Here is a 26,112-nt window from a genome sequence, read left to right as displayed (position 1 = left end):
CCCTTGAGTGCCCCGGCGGTGTGAAGATTTTCCTCTTTAAGTTGGTGAATTCTGGATCAGGAGAAGTCGAGAAAATTAAATATGTTTCACCAAACGAAGGCGAACATTTTCTTTTCAAAGCAGTAGATGAGGATCTGGCAGCCAGCTATCGGTTCTTCACTCGCGTCCTGTTTAGTTATGGGTTGAGATGTTTCAATCCAATTGAAGCCAAATCGGTTGGTGTCATAGGTGTTGAATCATACTAGCAGTTTTTTGGTTTTACATTTACACCTCTTTCCCTCACAGCGTTGTCTTCGACTTTCAAGAAAAACTTTCTGTCGTAGTTGTGGCATTGTTAACAGTACCTTGGTTGTTGATGCGTTATGAATCTTTGCAAGTTACTTGAGCAATCTTTCAGATCAAACCAGTTGATGCGCGAACCGTATCCAGAAATTGTTGGGGTCAGCGTCTTTTATGGGCTTATTATTAAATCTTAATTACATTGTTTGATCACACTTCACCACATTTCATCCTGCTAACTAACATAACAGGTCTCCTTTAAGTATATATATATATATATATATATATATATATATATATACACAAGTAACATCTGACTTACGACCGGGATCGGTTCCGACCAACCAGTCATAAGTCGCATTGGACGTAAATACAAAAAAAAAAAATAGCCGACGCTAGGGTTAGTAGTATAGCTACTACTGTAGTTGTAGATCACTGTGGGAGAGTGAGATGCTGGGATACTGTGCTGCCGTAACTGTCGTATGTGTTGCCTGGCTGCTACGTGCTGCGGTGCCAGACATTGACAGAAAAAAAAAAAAAAAAAATCTGCTGCCCGTGGTCAAAAGTACGGGTGGACGTAAGTCGAGCAGGTCGTAAGTCAGATGTTACTAGTGTATATATATATATATATATATATATATATATATATATAAATCTCATGTTGTGCTTCCCTGGAAAACAAGAGACCTAATATCTCCAGTGTGTCCCATTGCTGCCCTGGTGTCCCCTCCAGAGATGTCAAACAGATCCATGAAAGGTCCGCAGTGAGTGCAGGTTTTCCTTGTGACCCAGGAAGCATATGTAGCTCAACCAATCAGGTGTCAGCTGAAACAAGCAGCAGCAGTCAACTGATTACAGTCTTCTGACACCTGGTTGGTGAAAAGGTGTCCTCTTGACTGGTGAGGGAAAATCCGGCGCCTTTGAGGACCCTCCCGACAAGTCTAAGACTCCTCAACTGGCTGCTTGTTAGCTGGACACTGAGCCTCCCCTGGATAACTGTGAGTCGGTCCCACTCTACAAAGACAAGTCATTTCATCTGCCTGTGTCTGACGTGAAAAAGATACGATAGCATTCTCTGTTGCTGTGGCCTCTCTCCCGAAACATTGTTTGGTTTGGAAGAAGCTAGTGACTAATAAATGGAGTTCTCTTGGTAGGTTTATCGTTTCAGATTTTTCTTGAATCGTCATAATACATGTTTCCTTTGATTTACTGACTTGGTCTGAAACTTTTCTCTGGAGGTTTGACTGTGTCTATGGACTTAGATAAAACTGACTGTTCGATATGAATCCGAAAAATAGCCACCACTGACAGTTGAGCTTCTCAGTTGCTTATCTCAGTAACTAATCTCTGGGCAGAAATTCTCACTTTCCTACACAGTATCCACTGTGTTTCTCAACCAAATGAAGTGATGTGTGGAATAAACAGTTGAATCATGGTTGGTAAAACCTTATTTAATTCATGATCGCGGTGTTTTGTGTTCAATGCCATTGAATGGCCATAAAGGGCAAATGAGGAGTTTAGTTGTGGCTGGCTGATCATGAGTGCTGTGGCTCACTCTCGTATCTCAAAGTTGAGATGAAACGGTCAGTTTTCATTGGCGCCAACAGTGTTTGTGCCGCACCTCCAGGGTTATCCAGGAGCCGTCTCATGACAGAAGTCGTGTCGGCACACCCCTGCCCAGAGGAACTCTTATGAATTGTGTGGTGTTGTGAATCTTTAAAGTCAGTGCAGACAAGCGAAAATGAAAGATTGATCAGACAGTGGAGCAGTGGTCCCACTCTGAGAGAGAATCCTGGTTCTCTTCTGGATAAAGTGTAGATATTTCAAAAGATTTTTTTTTTCTTAAGATGCTCAGAAAGTGGCTTCTTTGAAGTCTGTCCCCCGTGGTAGAGCGGTGTGGAATATTTTAGATTCTTTTCCACAAAGTTCTTTCCCACATTCCTTTTCCCGTGTCAGGAGGTCATTGCATCATCCAGTCTGAGCCTGATTTTACACTTGAGACCGTGATGTGTGCCGCTCAGTGGCAGGGAAGGCTCGACATGAAGGGAGGCCTGTGTTTCTGTGCGTGCTTTTATGAAGCAAACTGCCCAAGAAAACCAAGCTGTAAATGTGACCTCCATAAAATGTTGGCAGCGGCGCTCCGCATCACTCCTGTCATTCTTACACTTGGTCATAAATATGTGTCGGGATTGTGCGTTGGTCGTGCCAGAAAATCCGTTGTTTAACTTGCTCATTGAGGTGGTCAAACTGTCACCTGTGGGTCAAGAGTATTTTGTGGTAGTTGTATAGTTAAGGAAGTTGCCTGAGCCACCTCAACTTCTCAGTGCAACGCTTCTACGTATTCGATCTTATTCTTTCGTGAGAGGAGAGGATCACATACTGTATCAAGTTTAGCCCTTTGGCTCAGCTCTTTCATCACCCAGGCACATCCCACCTTATTGGTATTTAAATGAATCAGTGGAAAATATTTATTTGTATTTTTATGATCCGAAAATATTGAGTGGCGTGAGCTGTCTTTTTGCTGTTTTTCTTGGCTGAAGTCTCAACAGATGAGAAAGAATCCCTGAAACGATAGTCCACTGGATGTCAATCATCTTCTCACACTGGTTCAATTGTGTGAGTGACCTTGTCGCCCTGAGCAAGGGACCACACGGAACAAATCCAGAGGATTGCGGTGAAGGGAATTGCTCAGAACATTGCAGGATTGGAGGCTAATTAACTGAGGGACTTGGAAAGGTATTGTCTTGAAAGGGAAGAGAGGTTCTCGTCGGATGAAAAGGTGACTTCTTCTCTTTGTCCGTAGTTGTCTTTGTCTAATGTTTCCTGAATGATAATGAAGCCTCAGTGTGGAAAACAACAACCGGATTTGTGTCAACTTACCTTGATGGGGGAAACACTTATGTTGTCCATGTTGTCCGACCAAAACTGTGTTAAATGAAGCATGAAAGTGCTTCGAAGGCAGGAGAAAGGAGTAATCACAAGTCTCTCTCTGTCTGCACTGGACCTCCTGTAACAAATCCACACACACTGGTTAGTAGAAGGTTAATGTCTGTGGCGGTGTTTGAAACAGGAAGTGGGATAAGCGAAACTTCAAATCGTCACGTATCGGTGGTGACTGCATGACACAGCACCAGTAAACTTACAGCAGCCTTGACCAAACAGACGGACAGCTCAAGATTCTTGAAGGAACCTGTCGTGTGGAAACGTATGTGAGCCAGTGTGATCGTCGATGCTGCAAATTGTCACTGTGTACGTTCACTCTCTTGCAGCACGGCATCTACTTCAGATGTCAACTAAAGATTAAAGACATTTATGCTCAACTTCACATGCAGATCTGCGTTCGTTTCATCCATATCTCTACACGTTTCCACGAAGCTTACAGATACGGACCAAACGGGGCAGTACCACCGGAAACCAAGGGGGGCAGTGTTGCTATCACTACTTGATCCGTAGCTCTAGCGAGACGCGAAGAAGACGTAAAAACTGAATAGCCTCACTGACTGCCATCTCGGACAATGCTGTCTCTGTTTCCTCTTTGGTGCAAGAGGTACATTTTCAATACCTCCGCCACAGTCACCATGTTTGTTTTGGAGTTTACCGTTTTCATATACGTACACTGGGCGGCTCCCCCTGGTGGATATATTGGTGAACAGCAATTCAAACACAAACAACAACACGTTTAAAGCATAAGATTGTTTTAAACGGACAGGTACAATTTCGTACATAAAGGGAGGATAAATGGCCCTTTTAAGGAACACACCACCTCGATTCCATAGTGAAATGTGTTCTTACCTGATCTTAGATCATCTGCATGCACTCAATCTTTCTCTTGCGCTGAGCTATTTGGATAGCGTGTCGCACAAAGTCACTCTGGGCCACTAAGTTTCACTTGAAAAGAGTTGGCATTTGATGACTTCGAGAATGTGTTGGATCTTCATATTTGACTCGTGATATTTGACTCCTAAAGAACAACAGCGTTTTGTATCCCAAAACTCACAGACTTGGGACATATGAACATTATCTCCCACAAAGCACACGTCATGTTTTAAAGATGCCACACCAACACTTATTCTACTCATGGCTGTCACCCAAATGAAACTTCTCACCCCAATTTCAAAATACATGTTAATCTGAAGTAGCTTGTCAAATGGCACGACTCAGTTACTGGAGTTGAACTCTTACCCAAAACAGTCTTCATTGTATTGCTTTGTGTAACACATTATAAACTGCGGTCTGTAGTATAATTGAAGTTGCTGCTGAAGGTTGTGCTCCTGTTGCAGTGTGCAAACAAAACAACCACCTCCATTATCTTGCATGCATGAGATGCCCTGCTTCTTAATTCTGCGATGCTAGGCTTGAATTAGTTGTATTGTCTAATGGTGGAAAAAATAAAAGCGCCTGAAAATGTTTAATTCATTTTTTTTGATCGATTTTGGTTGTTGAAGCACTGGACTTTATTCATGTATTTGTTCAACTTTCAGGCATATTTCCCTGTCAGCGCTCACTTAAAAAAGGATCGAAATTCCATTTTGAATCCAGAATATGTTTACTTTTGTCTTCGAAATGAAACACACAAATCAATTTTCTCTCATCTTTCTGGCATTGATGCTTTTGATATTTGGTGGTGCCAGTTGGACGCTACAGTCACAGGGCTTTTTAAAAATGTGAGGCTATGCTTTCATCATCTTTACCATGTAGATCTGTGGTGCAGGAGTGGAATCAGAACACCTCAAGTCGGGACATCAGCATCGTCTCAGGTGACGTTCGGTGCAGGAGATCAGAAGTGTTACCCTCGTCTGACGCAATCCCTCGAAACAAACCCTACTTTTTTGACTCCAGTTAATTGTCTTCATTTCGCTGTGGACAACCAGACTCCACGCGAAGACGGCCTGTTTGAAATTCAGGAATCCCAAAGCATCTGTCGGAATATATTACCGGTCCAAAGAAAATATCTGACACTCCTCTAATGAGTCCTTTTAGTCAATAGGTAAAAGAATATTTTCACTTTGCTGTAGCAAAGTTCGACAAATATTTATTTTGGGGAGAAGGCTGTGGCTACAACACTGGCACCGATGAGATGTGGGCTGTTACATTTTCATGAATTGGCCAGCACTCCAGTTTTGGCGCTTACCCGCCGTCTAATTGGCATGTGGCTGTTGTTTTAGTGAGCAACTTCATGAATTATGTGCAAAGACAAGTTACCATGTGACCCATTATAGCCACATTGTGTGCGCGGCGATTCCCAAGCTGCTTAGACGTCTGTGGATTCAGCTCTCATGTTTTCCCAAACAGAGAGGTAGACTCCTTTCTCTCTTCCGCTTCTCCAGAAACCCGTAACGGAGATAGCAAATTATTTTTTTTGGTGCTTTTTACGACCTCAACAATTAACCAACAAACTGCACATCATTGAGCTTTGAACCACAACAAGGGTTGTCATTGATGTTTACTTATTTTGGGACGGTGCAGGGAGAGCATCCTGCGGTTAAATGATTTGGAGTCTGGAGTGTCTATGTTGGTGTCGGATGAGGATCAGTAGAACTTCTATGTTTCCAGATTATGTGTCCAGATGTTTTTGCCTTGGCTCTGTGACAACTGACTCGCAATGTCTTGTCTTTTTTTTAAACCTCAGATAAGGTACTTGCTTTAATCTTGTCGGAGAGACAAGTATACCATCTCAAACCCACACATATTGGTCGTTCTAAAAGTTATTACGATTAATTTACGATTAGTTTGCGTTTTGTTGAGGCACATTTGAGTATCTGCATGTCTGCTCTTCAGTGCATACGGTGAATTCCGATTCCTTCCTGAATCCTTAACCTCAAAATGTGCATTTGATGATTCTCAGGAAGTTAAGATGAGGAGCGAGATTGGGGAAAGTGTCTTCATCAGTTTTGACATTCGCCTGCGCCAACCTCAGGATTGAGGAATTATTCAGAGGCCAAATATATTTTCAGCCAAAGAGAACAAAAAAAAAGCAACATTCGGCTTCAATGGCAAAGAGTCATTGAAGCCAAATAGTGGTGTGTGATCACTGAATGAAATAACATGCAGTGCAACCCGAATGATGTCTTCAAGTTGACAATGCTGCTGACCGAACAGCAGTGATTCAACACGTCTGAATTATTTTGACTTTCCTGCCCTTGTCTTACATATGTCCTCTTTATTAGACCATTTATTTCTTGTCCATGGTGTCAAGTATGAAGTTCACAATACTCCACAGTCTGACATATCTCCATTTATGGGGTGTCCCAAGTCTCACACAGCCCTTTTAACTTGGTTTTGAGGGCTACGGTTGAGATTTAAGGGAGGAATTGGAATTCACCACAGGTGAAAACGCAGGAGTCAAATGAAAGTTGGAAAAAATGTAGTTTTACGACCATGTAAAACACTATTCTTTTCTGACACATCTATATTTTAAACTGTGTAACATTATGCAGGTGCTGACTTAGTCTTGCCGGAAAACGCACTCATTCAATGACACGGTGACCTTTGCTAATGTCAAACACTCAAGATCTGAATTAAAGCGACAGACTTACATTTAAATTTACATACATGGCTTTTTATCCAAGTGCAAATGTGCAGAGGCACAGGCCATTTCTCCCAAAGAATTCATTTACAACTCCCTACTTCGTCTCGATCCCTCTATCTGAGACGAAACAAAGAAGGTGGTCGGATTTTTAACTATGAACCAACAAAAGTCCAGAGGTACATGAATTCTGTTCAGCTGAAGGTCCTCTACATGAGGTGGAAGGCTGACTCCAACTTGTGTTTACTAAAATATTTACCTTATTTTGACCTCCACTTATCTACTGTTTTCCATTTTTTTTTCACCCTTTTATCTGAAAAAGGACATTTTCATGATTTGCTTTATTTTTATAATATGCTGGAGATAGAAATGAATATATTTTATTGATATCCATGTGTTCCTCTGTTGCCTTTGCCATTTGCTTAGTGGCAGATGTCAGATATTGGGGCATTGTTCTTAAGTTTGTTGGCACAATTACAAAACGGACAAACATATTTCAATCCACCTTTCACGGATGGCTGGAAATAAGCTAACGCAGAAGTCATTTTGTTTTTGGATTTTGGTTGCGTAGGTTTGTTTGGAGTGGAACACAAAATTTCCCAAAGCTCCCAAAACATTGCTTTAAGATATGTTTGAGATAAACTGTACTGACTCTGATACAGTACATTGCAGCTGTGGAAATGCCACTGAAATTCCATGTATTTCTTGGGGAGAAACCGCTTGTGGAGGAAGTTGTTTTATTAATGCAATTGCCTGCTTAGTTTTTTTTAATAGAAATGTGATATGGCGGAGGCTTGTGCGATCTCAGGTTATCGAAACACCTTTCATTGTGACTATTTTAGTATCGGCGTCAGTTCGCCTCTTACTGGCGTGAAAATATTCACCTGTCAAGTGCGAAATGGAGGTTTGGATGTGGAAGATTATGTTTCTGCAAAGTTCTTTTTGTAGATTCTAGTATTCTCCTGTCCTCAAATGTATGATTCTATTAAGGCGCCATGTGGCTCGGCCCTGACAGTGATTGACAAATTACTGTAGTGAGAGTGGGGGAAATGCTGGTGAGAACTCCAGTTTGGCATGAAAGGATTTATACCTAACTCACATTTATTCAAGCAATAAACGCATTTATTTTTGTCAGGCTTTCAACCGGATTTCAAGGATCAGACGGTTAAAATGTGCTCTCACCTGGCGACAGCGTGTGAAACTGTGAATGTACTTCATTACACGTAGACGTTGAGAAAACCTGACTTGATTTGGTGACTTCATGTTTCCTTTCATTCTGACAGATGTGATCCACACTGTGGGCCCAGTGGCCAGAGGTCACGTTGGCTCGACTGAGACCAGCGACCTCACCTCCTGCTACCAGAACTCCCTCCGGCTGGTGAAAGAACACGGCTTGAGCACTGTGGTGAGTCGAGAACACCGGCGCTTTAACACTTACCTGAGGAGAAATCCATATGAGCTTGAAAGAAACAGAGCTGTGTCTCTCTCTCGGAGTAATCCCTGCGAGGCATAGAAGCGGTCTTTGAATTTGTTGGAAAAAGGTAAAAAGAGATGGATTTTCGAAACACTGAAAACCTTAATCTGCTTTATTTAAACAAAAGCCAGTGTGGAAACAAAAACACTGGGAGTGTATTTTATGTTGGTAAAGTGAAAGCTTCTCACGTAGGCTTATTTGGCTGGTGATAAAATAAAAGGCAATTCCTTCCACCTCTCCATATTAAAATCCTCAGCATAGTCACACATTTATTTCGCCTTATGAAAACATAAAATCCAACATGAAAATATGGTAGCAAACATTTTGGTAATTTATGAGATGTTTTGTGCTTTATGAGCAATTTATGATACTGTAGATCTGGCCTCATGCGGCGGCAAAGAAACATGATTTACATCCAAACCATCTCATATCAAACAACAAACCATATGCAATGTTTAATGCACAGATTCCTGTTCGTTTGTGCTTGACAGAGTAAATATTGCTTCACTGTTTCTATGAAAACATCAGCCTTGCTTTTAATTTTAGGACCAACTGTTGAATCATACCTTTATATCCTGTATCTTTTGTTGACTTCTTAACACAGTTTGGTAGAAAACGGAAGTGAACACAGCATCATCTAGTGGTTGGAGGCTTTCAATGTGTACTAGTTATTGCCTTCGTCTGGCTGTGACTCAATATAAAGTAATCGTTTCATTCTCACTGTGACAGTTGAATTTCTGTCACCTGCAGCATCCAGTTTATAATTCACTTGCATGTGCGCTTTAGTTCAATGAAAAGATTATGTGGTGCCTGGGAAAGGAACACAACATGTTACAGTGATTCCTGTGGAAGAACAGTAGAAGATCTAGCTGGATTATATGTTGTAGACAAGTTGTGTGTTTTACGCTGCGTTGTTCCTCAGGACCTCTGTGGTGAGCAGCAATGGGGTGAATTGGGCGTTGATGTAGTGCAGTTTTTTAGATTCTGAGTTAGATTTTGTAAAGCAGGATTAGTTGATGCCATGTTCCGAAAGCCAGAGAATGTCCACACCAACCAGGTCGTCGGGTCCCCCGCCCTTGACTGTCCTCTTTGCACCCGACCCCTGTGACTCCCTCCTGCGTGGGCCACCACCCGCATGTCGTCCTTTCGGGCTAGGCCCGGCCGGGCCCCATGGGCTGAGGCCCGACCACCAGGCGCTCGCATTCCAGCCCCAACCCCAGGCCTGGCTCCAGGGTGGGGCCCCGGCTGCGCCATGCTGGGCAACGTCACAGTCCTTGTTGGTAAACTTGTCATCAGGACTTCTGAACTGCTCTTAGTCTGATCGCGGATACAAGCGGCTGAGATGAGTTTCCTCCGCAAGGTGGCTGGGCGCACCCTTAGAGATAGGGTGAGGAGTTCGGTCATCCAGGAGGAGCTCGGGGTGGAGCCGGAACCAGGAACCAGTTGAGGTGGCTCGGGCATCTGATCCGGATGCCCCCTGGACGCCTCCCTGGGGAGGTGTTCCGGGCATGTCCTACCGGGAGGAGACCCCCGGGAAGACCCAGGACTCGCCGGAGAGATGATGTCTCCGGTCTGGCCTGGGAACGCCTCGGGATCCCCCGGGAGGAGCTGGAGGAGGTTTGTGCGGACCGGGAAGTTTGGGCTTCCCTGCTCCGAATGCTGCCTCCGTGACCCCACCCTGGATAAGCGGCAGAAGAAGGTGAAGGAAGGAAGGAAGGAAGGATAAGTTGATCTGATTTATTGGTTTTATGAAATGTTGAAGCTGACACCAGCAATGTTTCAAACAAATATCAAACTCAACCTGTTTGAAGCTACAAGCTACATCTCACATATTCTTTGTGATATTACAGACCGGCCCCTTCGTAGTAATGCAGTTTTCACCCTGATCCAAGTATATATTTATACACACTCACTCAATCGATTGCCATACAAATAAAATGGACACAAAAAACAGCGGCTTCTTCTCTGAGCTATTTAAAGCATTTCTAAAACATAAGTTTAATCCTGAAACCAGAGCAATGACAACTGAATTTCTGGTAATGGTGGTGAACCATTCCTCAAATGAGTGAATCTCTAACTGGTTAGATCGCCTTCTGTTGCATTGAACGGAAAAGGTCTCAAAGGGTCACGGCGCCACCCATCATTACGGAAATGACATCGCTCTGCAGTTCAGTTCACACTGTGCTGTGCGTAAATCAAGATAAGGGCCGCAGTCGGACTCCGGCTTAGCTCAAACTAGGACCTGCATGAATATCGCAGGTGCTCAATGAAGCACTGTCTGTATAGAACTGTATTCCAGTCTAGTTCTAACAGACCATGCTTGTATCACCTTTTCCTTCAGTTTAGTTACTTCAGTTCTTTCACGTCCACCTTGTGCACGAACAGGGAGATGGGTTTTGATATAGTGAAGCTGCCTCCAAACCATGAGTTGGTAAAACATCCATTGAAATATTGTGTTAAATATTGAGCTAGAAAACCGTTGCATACTTTTCTCACAGTGGAGGATTTCCCAATAGTTACTGACCCCTGAGTTGAATTTGTACACTATCTGACGGTTTCAGAATTGTGATGTTGTCATAACTAACTCACATTGTATTAAATTCGACTTGTGATTTACAGTGACTGAAGTGAGCAGCACATCCTTCATGCAGCCTGAGCTTTATAGCTCCTTTAAAAAAAAAAGACATTTTTTTGGAGGATACGTGGGTGCTCATCACCTTTGTGTGGCTGCGCCACCTTCTCAAGAATGTCCTCACTGAGGCAGATTCTTCCGTGAGTGCTTTTGACTGGTTTGAGAGCTTGAGCGAAGACAATGGCCACACAACCCACAGCTGGCAGCGGCTGGTCATTCACACGCACCGGCTTCTGGCTCACACATGTTCCATTCTGGTCGGCCTTGATATATGGATTTGTCCTGCCCACAGAGGGTAAACAAATCAGTATCGCAGCAAATACCACAAATCACATTCTTAGTCGTAACCCACAGCCCTACAGCCTCATTACAGGGCAATCAATGCAAGTATTTACCAAGGCAGATCGTAGACGGAGACGTGTGCCAGGCTCATTCAAGATGATTGTGACGAATTCCAGCACTGTTGATGACTCATTGTCTGTTGGACCCACACCTCTTGGTTGCAATTACATTGATTGTGAAGCCAGATGGTGAACATAGTCAAGGACAAGATAAGAGCGTCGCCCTCTTCCTCCCTGTGCGCTGTTTATTTACGACGTGTTGAAACAAAGATGGTGGACTGACATATTCCAAAATAAATATCCCAATATTATAGTCATTTTCAAATGAAGACCTCTCATTTCAGAAGGGAGAAAACAAATATTGGTGGGTCTCCCATCTGGATCCTGGAGCTTCAGAGCGGCCATCTTTTCCCTCACTCTAGTGTGAGTTTGTACAATGCTCTCGCTTGGTTTCGAATCTGAATCAGAATTTAATTTATTGCCATGGTCAGTGGGCAGCCCACCAACTAGGAAAGTGTTTTGGAATAAAGTGCTGACAGAAAATGTAAAATAAAATAAAATTCAACAGTCTGATGGCCGAGGGGAAGAAGCTGTTCCTGTGACGGGAGGTTCTGGTCTGGATGGACCGTAGCCTCCTGCCAGAGGGAAGAGGGACCAACAGTCCATGACCAGGGTGAGAAGGGTCGGCTCTGATCCGACCTTCACGTCTCTGGGTCCTGGAGACATAGAGGTCCTGAAGAGATGGCAGGCTGCAACCAATCACCTTCTCAGCCGAAAGTATGATGCGCTGCAGTCGGCTCTTGTCCCTGGAGATGGCGCTGTTTTACCAAACAGTGATAGAGGAAGTGAGGATGGACTGGATGATGGCTGTGTACATCTCCACCAGCAACTTCGTCAGCAGTCATAGTTTTCGTAGCTGCCTCAAGAAGAACATTCTCTGCTGGGCCTTCCTGTTGAGGGACCTGATGGTTGGCTCCCATTTGAAGTTCTCAGTGATGGTGGTTCCCAGGAAGCAGAAGGAGTCCACAATAGGAATGGCTAAACCAGCCAACCTAATGCGCTCCATGTGAGAGTTACGGAAAACCACTGCCACCTGCTGCATCACTGAGATCATTTCAGTTTGACCATTAAAGATTAAAGATATTTTAAATGCTACAGATGGTGGCCAATTTATGTGGATAAAATAAATGTAAGGAATTGTCAGATAAACGTCTCGGCTGTTATGTTGCTGACTGATTCAAAATTTGCTACAATGTATCTATTCTTAAAAAAAAACAAAAAAAAAACAGGTTGGTCAAAAGAAGTCGCACAAACAAGCTACAGAGGACTTGAATTCGAGATGGCACTTTGTGAAATGATAATTTTGCAACACTGCATCCCATAATTCAAATCAAAAGAGGCTAACAGACAAATACAAAACAAGATGGATGAAAATGATGATCAAGGTGCCAAATGTTTTCACCGTTTAGAAAAGTTAGGAACAGATGGAGGGGGAAGTGAACTGATAAATATTCTTGTTGTTTAAATAAAGTTTTGGACAAAGGAAAAAGAACTGAGCAAATAAATAAGCTTTGAGAGTTGACCAACTGCTGCAGCATAGTAAGAGCAACAGCAGCCTGCGGTACCAACTAGCAGGTACAGTTGGAGCCTCCTGACCCATGTGAATGAGTGACAACATCGAGATCTGCTGGATCCATCCTGCTGCAGACTGATCTCCAAAAACAATGTGCATTCATTTAAAATCAATGAAACTGGAGAGGTGGAGGAGTCAGGTCCACCGAGGGTGAAATGATGGAATATGAGTCCAGAGTGCGGCTCTGATGCCATATCAAAAATAATGTTTCATGCCATACGCAACACTGCCATGGAGACGATGCCCTGAGTTTTAGTGTTGTTTTATTCAAAGAAACACCCTCAAATAAACACATGCATCTTCAGCTTGGGACCATCTGAGCGAAAAATACTTACTGAGCATTAAGTCTGTATGTACATAGCTTATGTGATTAATTTCAACATGTTGCATCTGTGGTTAATGGCTTGGTACTAAAGATGTTTCAGAGTAAATACGTCAGAGATCAGATGCAACCATGCGATGTGTGGTGCGAGCTAGTTCATATTTTCAGACGGCACAAGCCTCGAGCCGCGCACGCGTCTTGAGGGCACGAAGCAGACTTTGTTTTTTGGGCACAAAGGCAGACTGCCTTATAACATCATGTCCCTTCGGCATCAGAAGACACTCACCGGCCCGTCTGCGTTCATCCACGAATCCCCTGAACTTGCCTTGTTATCTCTTCTTTCTTCAGATCTGTCTCTTCCTTTATTTATGTTATGAGTCAACCAATCACAGGCTGTCTCTGTTTGTACTCGGAGCTGTCTGGGTCGCGTCTAATGTATTTTTACAGCTGCGTCGGGTTGAAAAACAGTGGGTTCAGTGATTGACTGGCCTTGTACGATGAGCCGAGTCATTATATCATTTTAGCCACGGCCCGTTCCGTCTCTCCTTGCAGCAAGGACACTTAAATTTCTTTTTATTTTTTCGTGTTTTCTCCACGCCAGAGGGATGTAGTCTTTTAAAACTTCATGCAAAGATGTGGCCTTGAGTCGCTGTGGACTGCTTTGACATGCACGTCTTACTTAACAGTGGACGCCAGCAGTTCTGTTTACTAATCCTTTACGCCCCTCAACCCGTTTGAGGTTCTCACCCTCAGCTTAGAAAACAAGAGAGTTTCCTGAAGAAAGGCACCCGGCCAAGTGAGTCCAAAAAAAATCCAGTATGGGATCCCAGATGACCGCCTCCCTAATGGAGATTCCAGAGGCTTACAAAGAATTCGGAGTCAAAACAAAAGCCAACGCAAAATAAACCTTGGCATGAAAGATTAAATGGAAGCAGATCTCACCCTTCAGGCAGGCGCATGCTATGGACATGGCAATAAAACCCTCCTCTCACTGTAACATGTTGAGACAGAGGAGGAAATAACATGGGATTTAGTAAATGAGGACACATTTCTGTTACCTCTTGGCGGATCCATGCCAGAGCCCTTGTCCCCTGAAGATAGATATTTGATAGCGCTCCTTTCTAGCTTGTGTTCACAGCTTAGCAGTGGGAAAAAAAATCCAACTTCTGTTTGTGAACTTTCGGCAACCTGTCTAAGGTGTACGTGCATTGGTTCGCTCACTTTGCTGGACCCATCTTTCTCAAAATGACGTTCACACCCTGATCCTGACCTGCGAAAAGTGTTTTTTCATATGCTAACTCTAGTTCTGCTGTGCCATCATACAAATAGATATGACGCGTTCCAAGGCAACTGACTGGTCCGGAATGGATTGCTTTCATTTTATGGGGTGTATATAAAGACGCGCAATCTTCTTTTACATGCCTCTTCCCCGGGCACTTGTGGCGGTTACTGATGTTCCCTGTGTTCTCCCTTCATTTCATCTCTGCGTTGAGAGATGTCAGGCTCCGCTGCTTTGCTGCAGCTGAAAGAGCAGCAGGCTGTCACTGCTCTCTGGGCCCGGTCTGACCACAGCCCATGGCCAGGATGGAACGTTGCCGGCTGTGCTCCGCAACATCACACAGCGACGTCTCGGGAGTTGCGCTGCCCGTGACTACAGTTTTAGCTCCTGGCTGATCATGTTGTCAAATCTCTGCACATTGCTTCTGCACTTGATTCTAAACAAAGCTGAATGTGATTTGTATTTAAAAAGAACATAGTTGTATCCATCATTATCTATATTTGTATTAGTTTTATATGCATTTTTAATATAGTTAACTATATTGGGTTTTTTTATATAGTTAATTTCAAACATGACTATTACCATTTTTCAATAAAAAAAACTGTAATTATCAGTGTAATTACAAAAATCAGAGACCAATGGTGGAAAAAAATCTCTTCTTAGGGGGTTGAATTATGATCAATATTTCAATTCAACCATGGTCATAAAATGTTAAAAGGGTGTCACATTTTCAGTGCTCAGATTTGCTCAGATTTTGATATATTTTTTGCATATCCCTCTTGGTAAATACTTTAAAACAGGGTGGGTTTCCTGCAGTTTATGCACTGTGACAAATGAAAAAAAAACCTACAATCAAGTACAACTTCGTTTTGATTTCATATATATTAAAAATGCTTGAATATGTCATTTGATTATTATTATCATTATTTAAAATGGTTATCAAAACAAAACCTAATATTGGAAGATCTTTTAAATTAGTAAATGCCTTAGTGACCGAACCATTGTTAAAACATATCATGACGTAAAGGCACTTTATTACAACATTTGTTTTTCAATATCTTATTCATCTTGAGGGACAGGTATTGCTTATAAAAGTGAGTGTCATTCATAAAAATAATTTGAATTTTAAGAGAATAAACAGAAAATAAAGGCCTAAAAAGTTATTAGAATATGTACCAAATGATTTTAAAGTGTTTCATAATTTTATAGTACAGTCTCCTAGCCTACTGTAATACATTATTAGAATACACTACTCGTGTGTATTTTAATAAATATTCAGTCATACTTTTTTCACTACTAGAATGAAGCCCAACCATATGAGGAGTTTGGAAGTCTCATAGGTTATTGCAGGTCCTTGTTTCTGTTAGTCATGAGAGGCTGTGTGGAGGGGTATGCAGCCTTGTAGGTATTTGGCTGAGATTATATGCCATTTGTTGGGTATGTTTGCATGAATCCATTTCCTCGTGTAGTCACAGCAGTTGACAATCATTTCAAATTGTTTGACACAGAATGTGGCTCACTCTTCTCCCGCTCTCAGGGAAGTCTGTCTTTCATACGATTCCTCAACTCTAACCCTCTGAAATGGTAATAAATGGTTTTATTGTGTGTCCAATAACCTGTGATCATTTTTGTACACTGAATGTCACACAATTGCATAGTTAGATGCCCCAAAAGTATCATTTCAGTCGGCATTACTCAGCTATTACTGGCAACATATCATTAGTTGGCAGCAGTCAACATGGACATTTGTGAGGTCACAGACTTGAGGACTGTGTTTTGACTCCCGGTCGGCCTGGAAGTGCTCAGTCGACGTACCATACTGGCTTTGAAGATGCCCAGCAGTGAAGCCACAAATTGCCCGTAGAGAAAGGAGCTGAAAGCCAAGTGGAGATGAATGGTGTAGAATGATCGGATTAGCCATCCCTCTCCGTGGGTTCATTCCAAGGCTGCTAGAAGCATTAGCTCCCATTCATTTTGCCCAACGCGAATCCAGAACACGTTGGCACACGGCAACTATCTTATAAGTGACACATCCTGCTTTGAGATTGAGACCAGTGGGGATCTAATGCTTGATACTCTTTTCATGAATAACAGAGGCAACAACTAGTTTTAAAGATGTAAGCCTGTGACAAATAAACAAGCTCCTCGGGGAGATTAAATTTGACGTATCAGAAATGTAGGTCAGATTTCAAATCGTGCTCAGTATCATTTGAAGCTCCGCCCTATCCCACTTTAGCATGTACGTTCCGATCTGGTGGTACACTAACTTTTCTCTTATCCGCTTTCTAATCCTCTTCTCATGAATTATTGTGGCGGAATGCGAGAGACTCCCAATTTAATTACATAACGGCGAGGAAGTGGAGACGCCCGCCGGTGCGCGTGCTTGGCTCCCCATCACAACAAAGTAAACTGCGCCATTAACTGGGAGAGGAAATGAGGTTCTTCGCTTATCTTCTTTCACACGGCGGCTAAGTCTTTGTGTCTCTATCGTTTAGCCGTCAGTTTTGTTCGAATTTGGAATTCATCCACATCATCCAATTATTTCCTGGATAAGACTATCTTACTCTGCTTCAGTCCCGACAGAAATGAGGCTTTAAGGGCAACGGTTATGGCAATATGCAAAGTCTGCTAATCCCAAATGGGTGTGAAATGATGGCATAATGGGTATAATATTTCAGTCTTCTTTAGCAAAATGAATTTTGTCGTCATGTGAAAAAATTGTTTTCTTTCGCCAGAAAATCCTGAGCATCTCTACTTCGAAAATTTTAATATATAGCGATTGTTTTCCTGCTAGTTAAGAAGCCATTTTTTGGTTGCTATATGGAACCAGAATAATGTGTTCGAGCATTCATTGTGACTGGTCATATGTTATGGTAAGAAGAAGTAGAACATGGGACAAAGGTGGAAGGAATACAGAAGAATGTCATTTGAGTAAAATAAAAAAATGATGAAAGAAAATTTAAATTAAATAAACATCACCTTGACCACTAATACTTGAGAATAAGATCTCTCACTTGTTCATAGTGTGGCAGCGCTCACGTGCACCATACGTGCCATGGCCATATTCCACTCTCGGATGCGCCACACATTTGTTACTTCTGTTTCCGCCACATAAGGCATTCAGAACACAGGACCACTCACTTCCTTGTTTTTAAAGTGGTTCACTTTGACACCAGCCGTTTGCTGAGTGAAGGGAGTGAATTAGCTTCATAGGCCTGTCATAGTCAAAGTAGGCAACACCTGGAGTGGAATGGAGAAATGTTGTGGAACCAATATGCTGATAGTTGCCAACAAATGTAGATGAGTATTTTACCGTCAGATGGTACATAAAAATAAAGAGAAGGAAGTGCGTTGGTGGGTGTGGGTTTGTTTATACTGCCTCATGGGGACCAATTCTTGACAAAACACTTCCTTGTGTGGACCTGTGGGGATCCCCAAAGGTCCAAACCTCAATTTGATGATGAAGACTTCAAAATAACTGTGCCATTACAATTGGGTTTAACTTTGGTTCAGAGTCCTGGTTAAGGTGAGCCATATGTGTTGGATGGTTAGGTTCAGGGTGAGAGGCCGGGGAAAGCATTATGGCAATGTCAACCTCACAATGTCCCCACAGGGATGGCAATACAAATGTGTGTGTTCCTATGTGTATGTGTGTGTGTTCTTGTGCTTCGATCTTTGTGAGAACCTGGATGAGTTGCTCACTTTGTTAAAGTCTCATTCAGAGGGTTCAGAGTAAAGGTTGAGTTTAGCCATTTGTTTTCGATGGTTAGGTTTAGAGGAAGATGCTATGGAAAGCATTATGTCAATGTCAGTGACGGTGACGGTCCTAGGAAGACAAATGTGTGTGTGTGTGTGTGTACTTCTATCTTTGTGAGAACTGGTATAAGTTTTTAACCGACAGAGAGGACATTTTTCCAAAGTAGTAGTCGACATTTTGGATGGTCCTCACTCATTTTGAGGGTTAACACTTCCAAATAACTCGGTCATTATAGTTGGGTTTTAGTTGGGTGAAGAGTAAAGGTTAAGTTTAGCCATTTGTTTTGGGTGGTTCAGTTGAGGACGAGAGGGAGAGCATTATGCCAATGACCAGACCCCAGAAAGACTGCGTACGTATACGTTTTCAAGGTCCCAGTCGGTCTCCAGGTGGTCTTGACTGCAACACCATTGGTAAGTAAGAACCGTCCAGCAAAAGCCATTTTCTGATTCCCACAGCACTATACACTATTTTTGCTACTTTATAAAGTCCACCCTGAATCAGGACCTCAGTTCCCAGCGCACCACCGTGTCTTCAGCCATGGAGCATTTCCTTGTGGCCCAATTCCTCCTGCAGTTCCTGCACACTTCACCAAAGGTTAATGAGACTGAAGCCATCAAAAGGTCGGACCACCTTTTAAATGAGTCCTACCTATTTATCTGATCCCAACCACTGGCAACACCGGGCCACTTAGATCCTATTACTCTGCTAGTTGTGGTTGTCTTGCTGGAGCCACATTCTCCCAGAACTGTAGCTTGAAGTGGCGAACAGGAGGAGGAGTTCTGAGGTGCAGGAGGTGCGCAGCCCCATCCCTTGATATTCCCCTCACACCAGGGAGGGCTGCTGCATGCCAGGTGAAATATTAGTCTATGTAAAATATGGCATTTCTACACAGCTGATGGGGACTGAAGAGGTCATCTCCAGCGTGAACATGTGAGCATCCTGATTACCCGCACATGAAGTCCCTCGCTATCAGAACAACAGCCGCTCGGATATTCCGCAGAAAATATCTGCATTTTTGTTTTTCCTGCCGAGATAAATGCACTCCGATAACGGTAATGGTCGTAGATTTCTGATGAATTTCAGCACTAAAGCGGAGTCAAGAAGCATTAGAGTGGTTCTTTATCCCTTTCTTCAGGAGCTCTACCTGTCTGTGTTGCTGGAGTCGAAGGTCTCCAGAATTTCTATGAGGCTCACATCTCTCTGCGGTATCGTGCGAGAATAGAAAGGAGGGCTCACATCCAGCTCGGGGACTGTCAGAGGAAGTTGTTGATTAAACAGGTGCCATTCCTGCCATACGGTGGGAGAGAAGGATGCCACAATAGGCATGCATTTATTAAGGGCACCTGAGGAATGGAGAGTCATGAAGAGAGCCACTGCTGCGCTGTTTCATGCTTTCAACTTTAAACAGGTGAATTCTTTAAAAGGACCTAAGGATGGCGCCTTGCTCTTTTAAAGCCTCTGCAGCTTAGTGTGGGGGTGCAACTTGCGTCGGGAACTAAACAGAATTTGGGGTAAAGTTGAGTAAATAATTGACGCTGTGCGCAGTTATAACGGTAGTTTTCATGTTTGCATAGTTGCCATGCGCAGTGTGTGCTGTGAAGCCCTGAAGGGCAAAAATAAACCCAGAAAAACTGAGTCACATTTACAAAAACAAAAGCGCAAATTGTGAAAACGAAAGCACAAAAAATGGAATCGCAAAGGAATCATGTTTATGTAGCGATTGCACTCATTTGCGTTGTGAACGTAATCCACATCTGGTCATTGCTCTATTTTTTTTTTATTTTTTTAATGCTTTCAAAGAAAAAACAGAAAAAGAACAATTGTCTCAGGTCCGCGAGCTCAGTGGTGCATTCACTATCCACCCGAGAATCCGAACCAATTGTTCCCGAAACACCCCAAACAAATCAACATAACATAAATAACAAAAAATATATGATTTACAGTGGAGCTCATAACACTGTTAAATTTACAAAAAAAATAGTGCAGTAACAAAAACGAAACACATTTACAAAAAAAGAATCACATTCAAACATGTTTTGTTTTTGTTTTTTATTCAAATATCATTCCATTTTTGTGGATGTGCTTTTCTTTTTGTTTGTCATTCTCCGTCCAACATTGTCCACTATGTTGACCTCTCACAGACTTCAAACTGCTGTCATGACAAGATTGAGCCTAATACTCACAATATTTTGTTTTGAAAATACATCTTATGATTAAGGATTATTGTAAATACATCTTATTATTGCAAAAACTCACATGAGTAATTCACACACACCACTCAAAACTACCTCAGCAGGTCATCCAGCTCCACCTAATTCATGTTGCTAATGCAGGATTTTACCACGAGGAAACCTGTTTTGCAGCTGGCTAGAAATGACCTGAAAAATATAAGCGCTCACGTTATACGTGATGCATTATCTTTAATCAGTTTAATAGCTGCGCCACATAAATGTGCCCTACTTTCCGTCTTACGTTGGCTCGAGTTCCAAAGCCCCAATTTACGCTTTCAGCTTTTCCCTTCTATGACGCCAGGTGCCGAGTTGAGTATCAACCTTGCAAAAGGTCGTGCGCATGAAGCCGAAGTTTCCTGGTGCATCGCAAGGTTTCATCAATTCTACTTCAATCCGAGTCGACAGATGCTTGGTGGGAGTACAAGGTCTTTGTCATGGCTGGAGCACAGGTGACATTCTTGCTTTAGATGCAGACGGCGTTCTCAAAAGACACATTTCTATGAATGTCGGAAGCTTCTTTTGAAGAATAAAACGGGACAAGCGATTGCTCCCGCGAAATCAATATCAAATGAAAGCTGTTTTTTACCATTCATTCTTCTATTGAAATATATCGGCGATAAATGCGTTCGCCACATTTTGCTGTAGACCCTCCACGTTCAATGACATTTTGGCAACATTTCAAATGGAGGCCATTTAAGAGCTTAACTCAGAAGACAAAAGGGTTGTTTCAGCAGACTTCTGCGTTGGTGGTGATGGTTATGTTACCTTCTTCCAAAGCACTTTTCTGATGTTGTTCCTCTGTTGTTCATGCATGTCACTTCTCCACGTGTCACGTGACATGCATTAAGGCCAAATGATTTCTTAAATTCTAAAATGAGTTTAAGATGAGCTGTACTTTCACCTTTGTGTGCTTACAGTATTTGCAAGTTCCATTTTTTTTAAGTACATTTATATTGATATTGCACACTCAGTGAATCTGTCTCTGTGGAAGGACAGGATCGACATTAAGTTGTTCTATATTTACAATCCAATATCTTTGCATGGATAGAGCCGACCGCTCTCGACTGTGGTGAGCTGATGTGGAACAGAAAGTCAGTCAATCATAAGACAAACTGACTGAAAAATACAAACCTTAATGTGCGTGTGGTGTGCTGTGATCAGTTTATTTTTTTATTTTTTTATCTTGTATGTGGGTCTATGACAATCTCGTATGATTCAGAAAATCCTTGTGTGAACCAAAGAGATGGACTCCTGTACCAGTGTTAAATTTAAATATCCATCAGTCATTCCGAGTCAGGAAGTGTATTTGTTTGAGTTGTTTTAGAGAGATCCAACTCCACATGAAGGCATCACCACCTTCATAATATCATGAGTGAGTCACATCAGTTAACTTAAAATGAGAGTTGACCATGTGAAGTTTTTCCAACCCTTCCATACACTTTATTCCATATATATATATAGATATATATCTATATATATATATATAAAGAATGACCAAGGTAAAGGCAATATATATGAATGGATGCATAGACGTTGTCTTTATTCTGGCACAGCGCTGATTTATTTTATTTTGTGCAAAATAAAGTGCTCAAAAACCTTTTTTCTCTTCTACCACCGATTTTGCAGGTTCCAGTTAACAGTATTTTGTTTCTTTTCTCTCCCTAAATCTGTATTCCAGGCAGCCATTTCTCTGCCTTTTTATCCGGTGCCCTCCACTTGCAACAAAACAAACTAAGCAGAACTATTCCCACTGCTTTGTTAATGTGCTGGATCTGGCGGGTTTTTATCAAAGAGAATCCATAAAGAAGAGCGATGACAGGTAGCGAGAGCCGAGGGAATGTTTGTTGTTTGTATTTTTCCCACAACTGCGTGTCTACAAACAAGATCTGTTTTGACTTGGAAATTAATATTTATATCAGCCCCCCGTCTGCCTGACACATATTCATGATCAGTTGGGTTTTGTCTGGTGACTTGACAGGCGGATGATAACTGGAAACCCGGCATGACTAGGCCAGTTACATTTATGAATATTTCAAGGAGATGATCAAGATTTCAGATGAATTGTTAAGAGTCAGCTTGTGATTGTAAAGCTATCACCCCTCACTGAAGATCACAGCGCACACATTAGCATGTGCAGACAGGCCGGTGTTTATGCTCGCTCCTATGTAATATTTGAATCACAGCGCTATTAGCCCTACATACAGCTGCTTTAGCGCTATTATTATCCACCAAGGTCAAAGCTAACCGGGCTGATCGACTCCCAATTTTAAACAGGTCTAATCTAGGCCGACGCAGTCATTCAGCAGGCGCTGCAGCACCTTGTGCAGGTTTATGAGCAGATATTTCTGAAGCACAACCACAGGAGCCAGCCCGCTTTCATGCTGCGAGTTCACAGGAGTGTGCTGCTCTTTGTTCAGCACTTTTCCCAAAATTGCCTTTTCGTTGAATAAACAAAAGCGTGTTGTTAGCGCTGCTTAACGGGATGTGGGTGGACTTTCATTTATTGCCACTTCTGAGACAGTTTTTATGGCATTCCAGCGTTCATCGCGAGGCGAGGTCACGATCAATTCACTACTTTAATACATCGAACCCTTCATTGTCAAATAATGAACTATGTGCCATAAATAATGCAGCAACTGGACTTTTCAGTCAGTTTATACAGCACCCATGTTCACACTTTTTCATTTCACATCCAGATTGAAGGGTTCAGTCTGCAGGTGACATTATAAATAAAGCCCCCTCCTAAGCGAACACTGGGGTGAATCCTGTTTCATGGTTTGGCTTTTTTTCCCCTCACAACTTGGGATGCCAGGTAACCTCTAAATCTCACCCAGCTTAATGTCTAATGCCATGCTGCTATAGGCGTCTGAAGATGATGCTGTGCTTGGAATAGAGTCATGGTCTCCCTGTCATTTAGCAGCCTTATGGGTGAAGCTCATATCATGAGAAGGGAAATGTGGATTAGAATGTGCATATAAAGGTTTATCGAACATTGTGTGGAGTGTTGCTCTTCCTATTCTTAAAAAAAAAACCTGTCATGATCATCCTCTCTGGTCACACCCATCCTCTTCATGTCCTCATTCACCACTTCTCATTGGTTGTCTTCTGCTTCTCCTTTAACCTGGTTGAATTACTCCTGCCAAGCTCCTTCACCCATTCTACCCTGCCTGCACTCTGCTCTTCACCCCACATGATCTCTGACAATTACTCTGCATGACTGAAAAAATGCCGTGGTGGTTCTTACTGGGAGCTTAGCTCAATAATACATGATGGTTGTTTAAGGCTATGAACCGAGGTGTGGGTTGCTGCAAATCTCTGGCCTTTTCGCCGCTTAAAAAAATAAGATATTCAGTTTTTGTTTACCCATGAAACTGTTATTTTCTGTTATGTAAGATGCCCATACTGCACCTTATTTTCCCATCTAACATTAATTTCGATCGACAAATTTTCTTCAAAACTTTTGTCATGAAGAGTGATGGTGGGTGCCAGGGCCAGACCAGTTCTCCACCAAGTTTGGAGTATTTTTTTTTCCCCCACTCTATTCCGCAAGTCACAATATTCAAAAGTAAATCCACCACGTCTTTGTAACATTTCGTCTGCTGTTTGGCTGAGCACGGCTCAGCAAGTTTTCTTTGATCTCGAACCGCCATGCATATAGCAAAAACCTGTTGGATCACATATATGATCCTCAAAAGGCTAAGGTTGTCATGGTGCCGGATGAAAGGACCCAAGTGCAGATAGTGTTGGTCGACAGAGGACACGGGACACGTGATTAAATTACAAAATTTAATCGGTGGAAGGTACAAATAAATAGACAAATAACAAATAACTAAGGGCGCTGAGGAGGTGGCGATCAACAGAAAGAGCTTAGTGGTGGTGGATACACACACACACGAGGAGCAAACTAAAATATGTCACTAAAGATTAGATATCACTAAAAAGTGAGACTTTTAATAACAGCTCACGCACGGACTGAATTGAATCTCGGAGAGAAACCAAAGTGGAGGAAGGACGAGGAACTAAAGTAAAATTTGGAAAAGGTCAGGGACGAGAGCGAGATCACGGAAGTCTGGAGAGAGTTTTACCTTGAATGGACGAGAAGCTACCATCTGGCAAACGTAGCTGGCGTCGAAGGGAATATATATTCATGGAAGGATGAGCGCCAGCTGCGTTTGCCTGTGAAGTTAGAGAGGAGACAGGAAACGGAAACAAGTGGGAGTAACAAAATAAAGGCACAGGAAAGGACGCGGAAGAAATAATAAAACGAAGGAATACAGTGCGGACATGACAATGGTGGTGTCAATCACGCACAGTTTAACCAATGAGGTTTCAGCTGAAACAAAAATGACACGTGGAAGATTGTGGATGCTGTTTTAGTTGGTGAGAAAAAACACAGAACACGTGGCGAGATGGAGTGATAATTCATCGTAGCCACATGGCGATTCCCACAGTCACCTTCCTGTTTCCTCTTAGCCAGCTGCTCCCGCTCCTCCCAATCAGACACCACTGCCGCCATGCACCATGACCTTGAGTTGTGCGTCCCTGCTTTTTCACTGGGATGCGGCTGGGGTTTGCATTCCCTCAACATTCTTCCTCATTTAGACTCACACCTGTGTTTTTACCGAGGTAGCATCGGTGCTGATATTGTTTGGCTTGTCACCCGATATATCTTGTCTGTTCTGTCTAAAATTATTGAGAGAAGTGCCTTGGTATTTGTTGTTTTTTTTTTTTTTTGATGGTGAGGGTTAAAAAGCCTGCACCACTTCTTCACCAGTTGGAGAGGTGATGGAGAGTTGAGTCACTCTCATGTGTGCGACTGCCATATACGCTTGTAATTGGTGCTCAGCAAAGCTTTTTGTGCCGCGCCAACATTACATACTGCAGCACTTCAGCCAGTCATTTCTTTTAATGCCAAAGTTTGTCAAGCACACTCTGCCAGTGAGCGGCAAATGAATGAGAACAAGTTAGTGAACTACTGTTTTGCTTTAGAACTGCTGGCAAAAGATGTCAAATCCTCTTGTCGGCTCAAGCGTTCAGGATGTCTGAAGCAGCTGTCAATGTTGTGTTTGAGTTGTGTCTACCGTCACCTCTGGAATTTCATTTATAAAGACACTAAAAAAAAAACTTATCTAGGTATTGTGTTCAAGGAGGTCAGCATTAGAAGTGCTAAAAGATATGGGTGACTTTCAAACCGAAATAAATATTCATCCGATAAAGGCATTAAATTTTGTGCACTTGGTCAGATGGCCATAAGTTGAGACTTCGAATATTGAGTGGGAGTCTGTCAGTTGCAGCGGACTCCCAAATTGTAAACACTGGTGCTGGTCTTGTGGTCTCATGTGGTTTCCTTCCACCCTGATGAGGATCCCATTGCAGGGCTGGATTCCACGTCCAAGGTCAGGAAGTGTTCAATTTTGCACTGGATGTTCGCCCGACTGGCATCCAGACTGCAACTTGTACATCATTCTTGTAAAAGATGTGGAACACCATCATGGAATAATTTATAACTTCATCTGGGTCAGGTGCTACAGACTAACTGTGAAGTGAGGTGTTCAAGGCCAGTTGGAGATTCCTGCTCCGTCAAATAAAATGGATGCCTTCATGGAAACTCGTAAATATATGCGCCGTGAATCAGAAT

General features: G+C 42.6%; 1 protein-coding gene across 2 annotated transcripts in view; it reads left to right on the top strand.

Moving 5' to 3' along the window:
• Positions 1–26,112, top strand: part of macrod2 (mono-ADP ribosylhydrolase 2) — a 498,510-nt gene that overhangs the window by 316,806 nt on the left and 155,592 nt on the right. For both annotated transcript variants that reach the window (XM_053874271.1, XM_053874270.1), the window contains exon 6: positions 8,089–8,210. In XM_053874271.1, coding sequence (XP_053730246.1) covers positions 8,089–8,210 — 122 coding nt within the window. The remainder of the gene's footprint in view (positions 1–8,088; positions 8,211–26,112) is intronic.

This window comes from Synchiropus splendidus, chromosome 9, assembly GCF_027744825.2.
Source record: "Synchiropus splendidus isolate RoL2022-P1 chromosome 9, RoL_Sspl_1.0, whole genome shotgun sequence".
Lineage (NCBI taxonomy): Eukaryota > Metazoa > Chordata > Actinopteri > Syngnathiformes > Callionymidae > Synchiropus > Synchiropus splendidus.
Note: the sequence above shows the minus strand (reverse complement) of the source record. Positions and strands in the feature narration are given on the sequence as shown.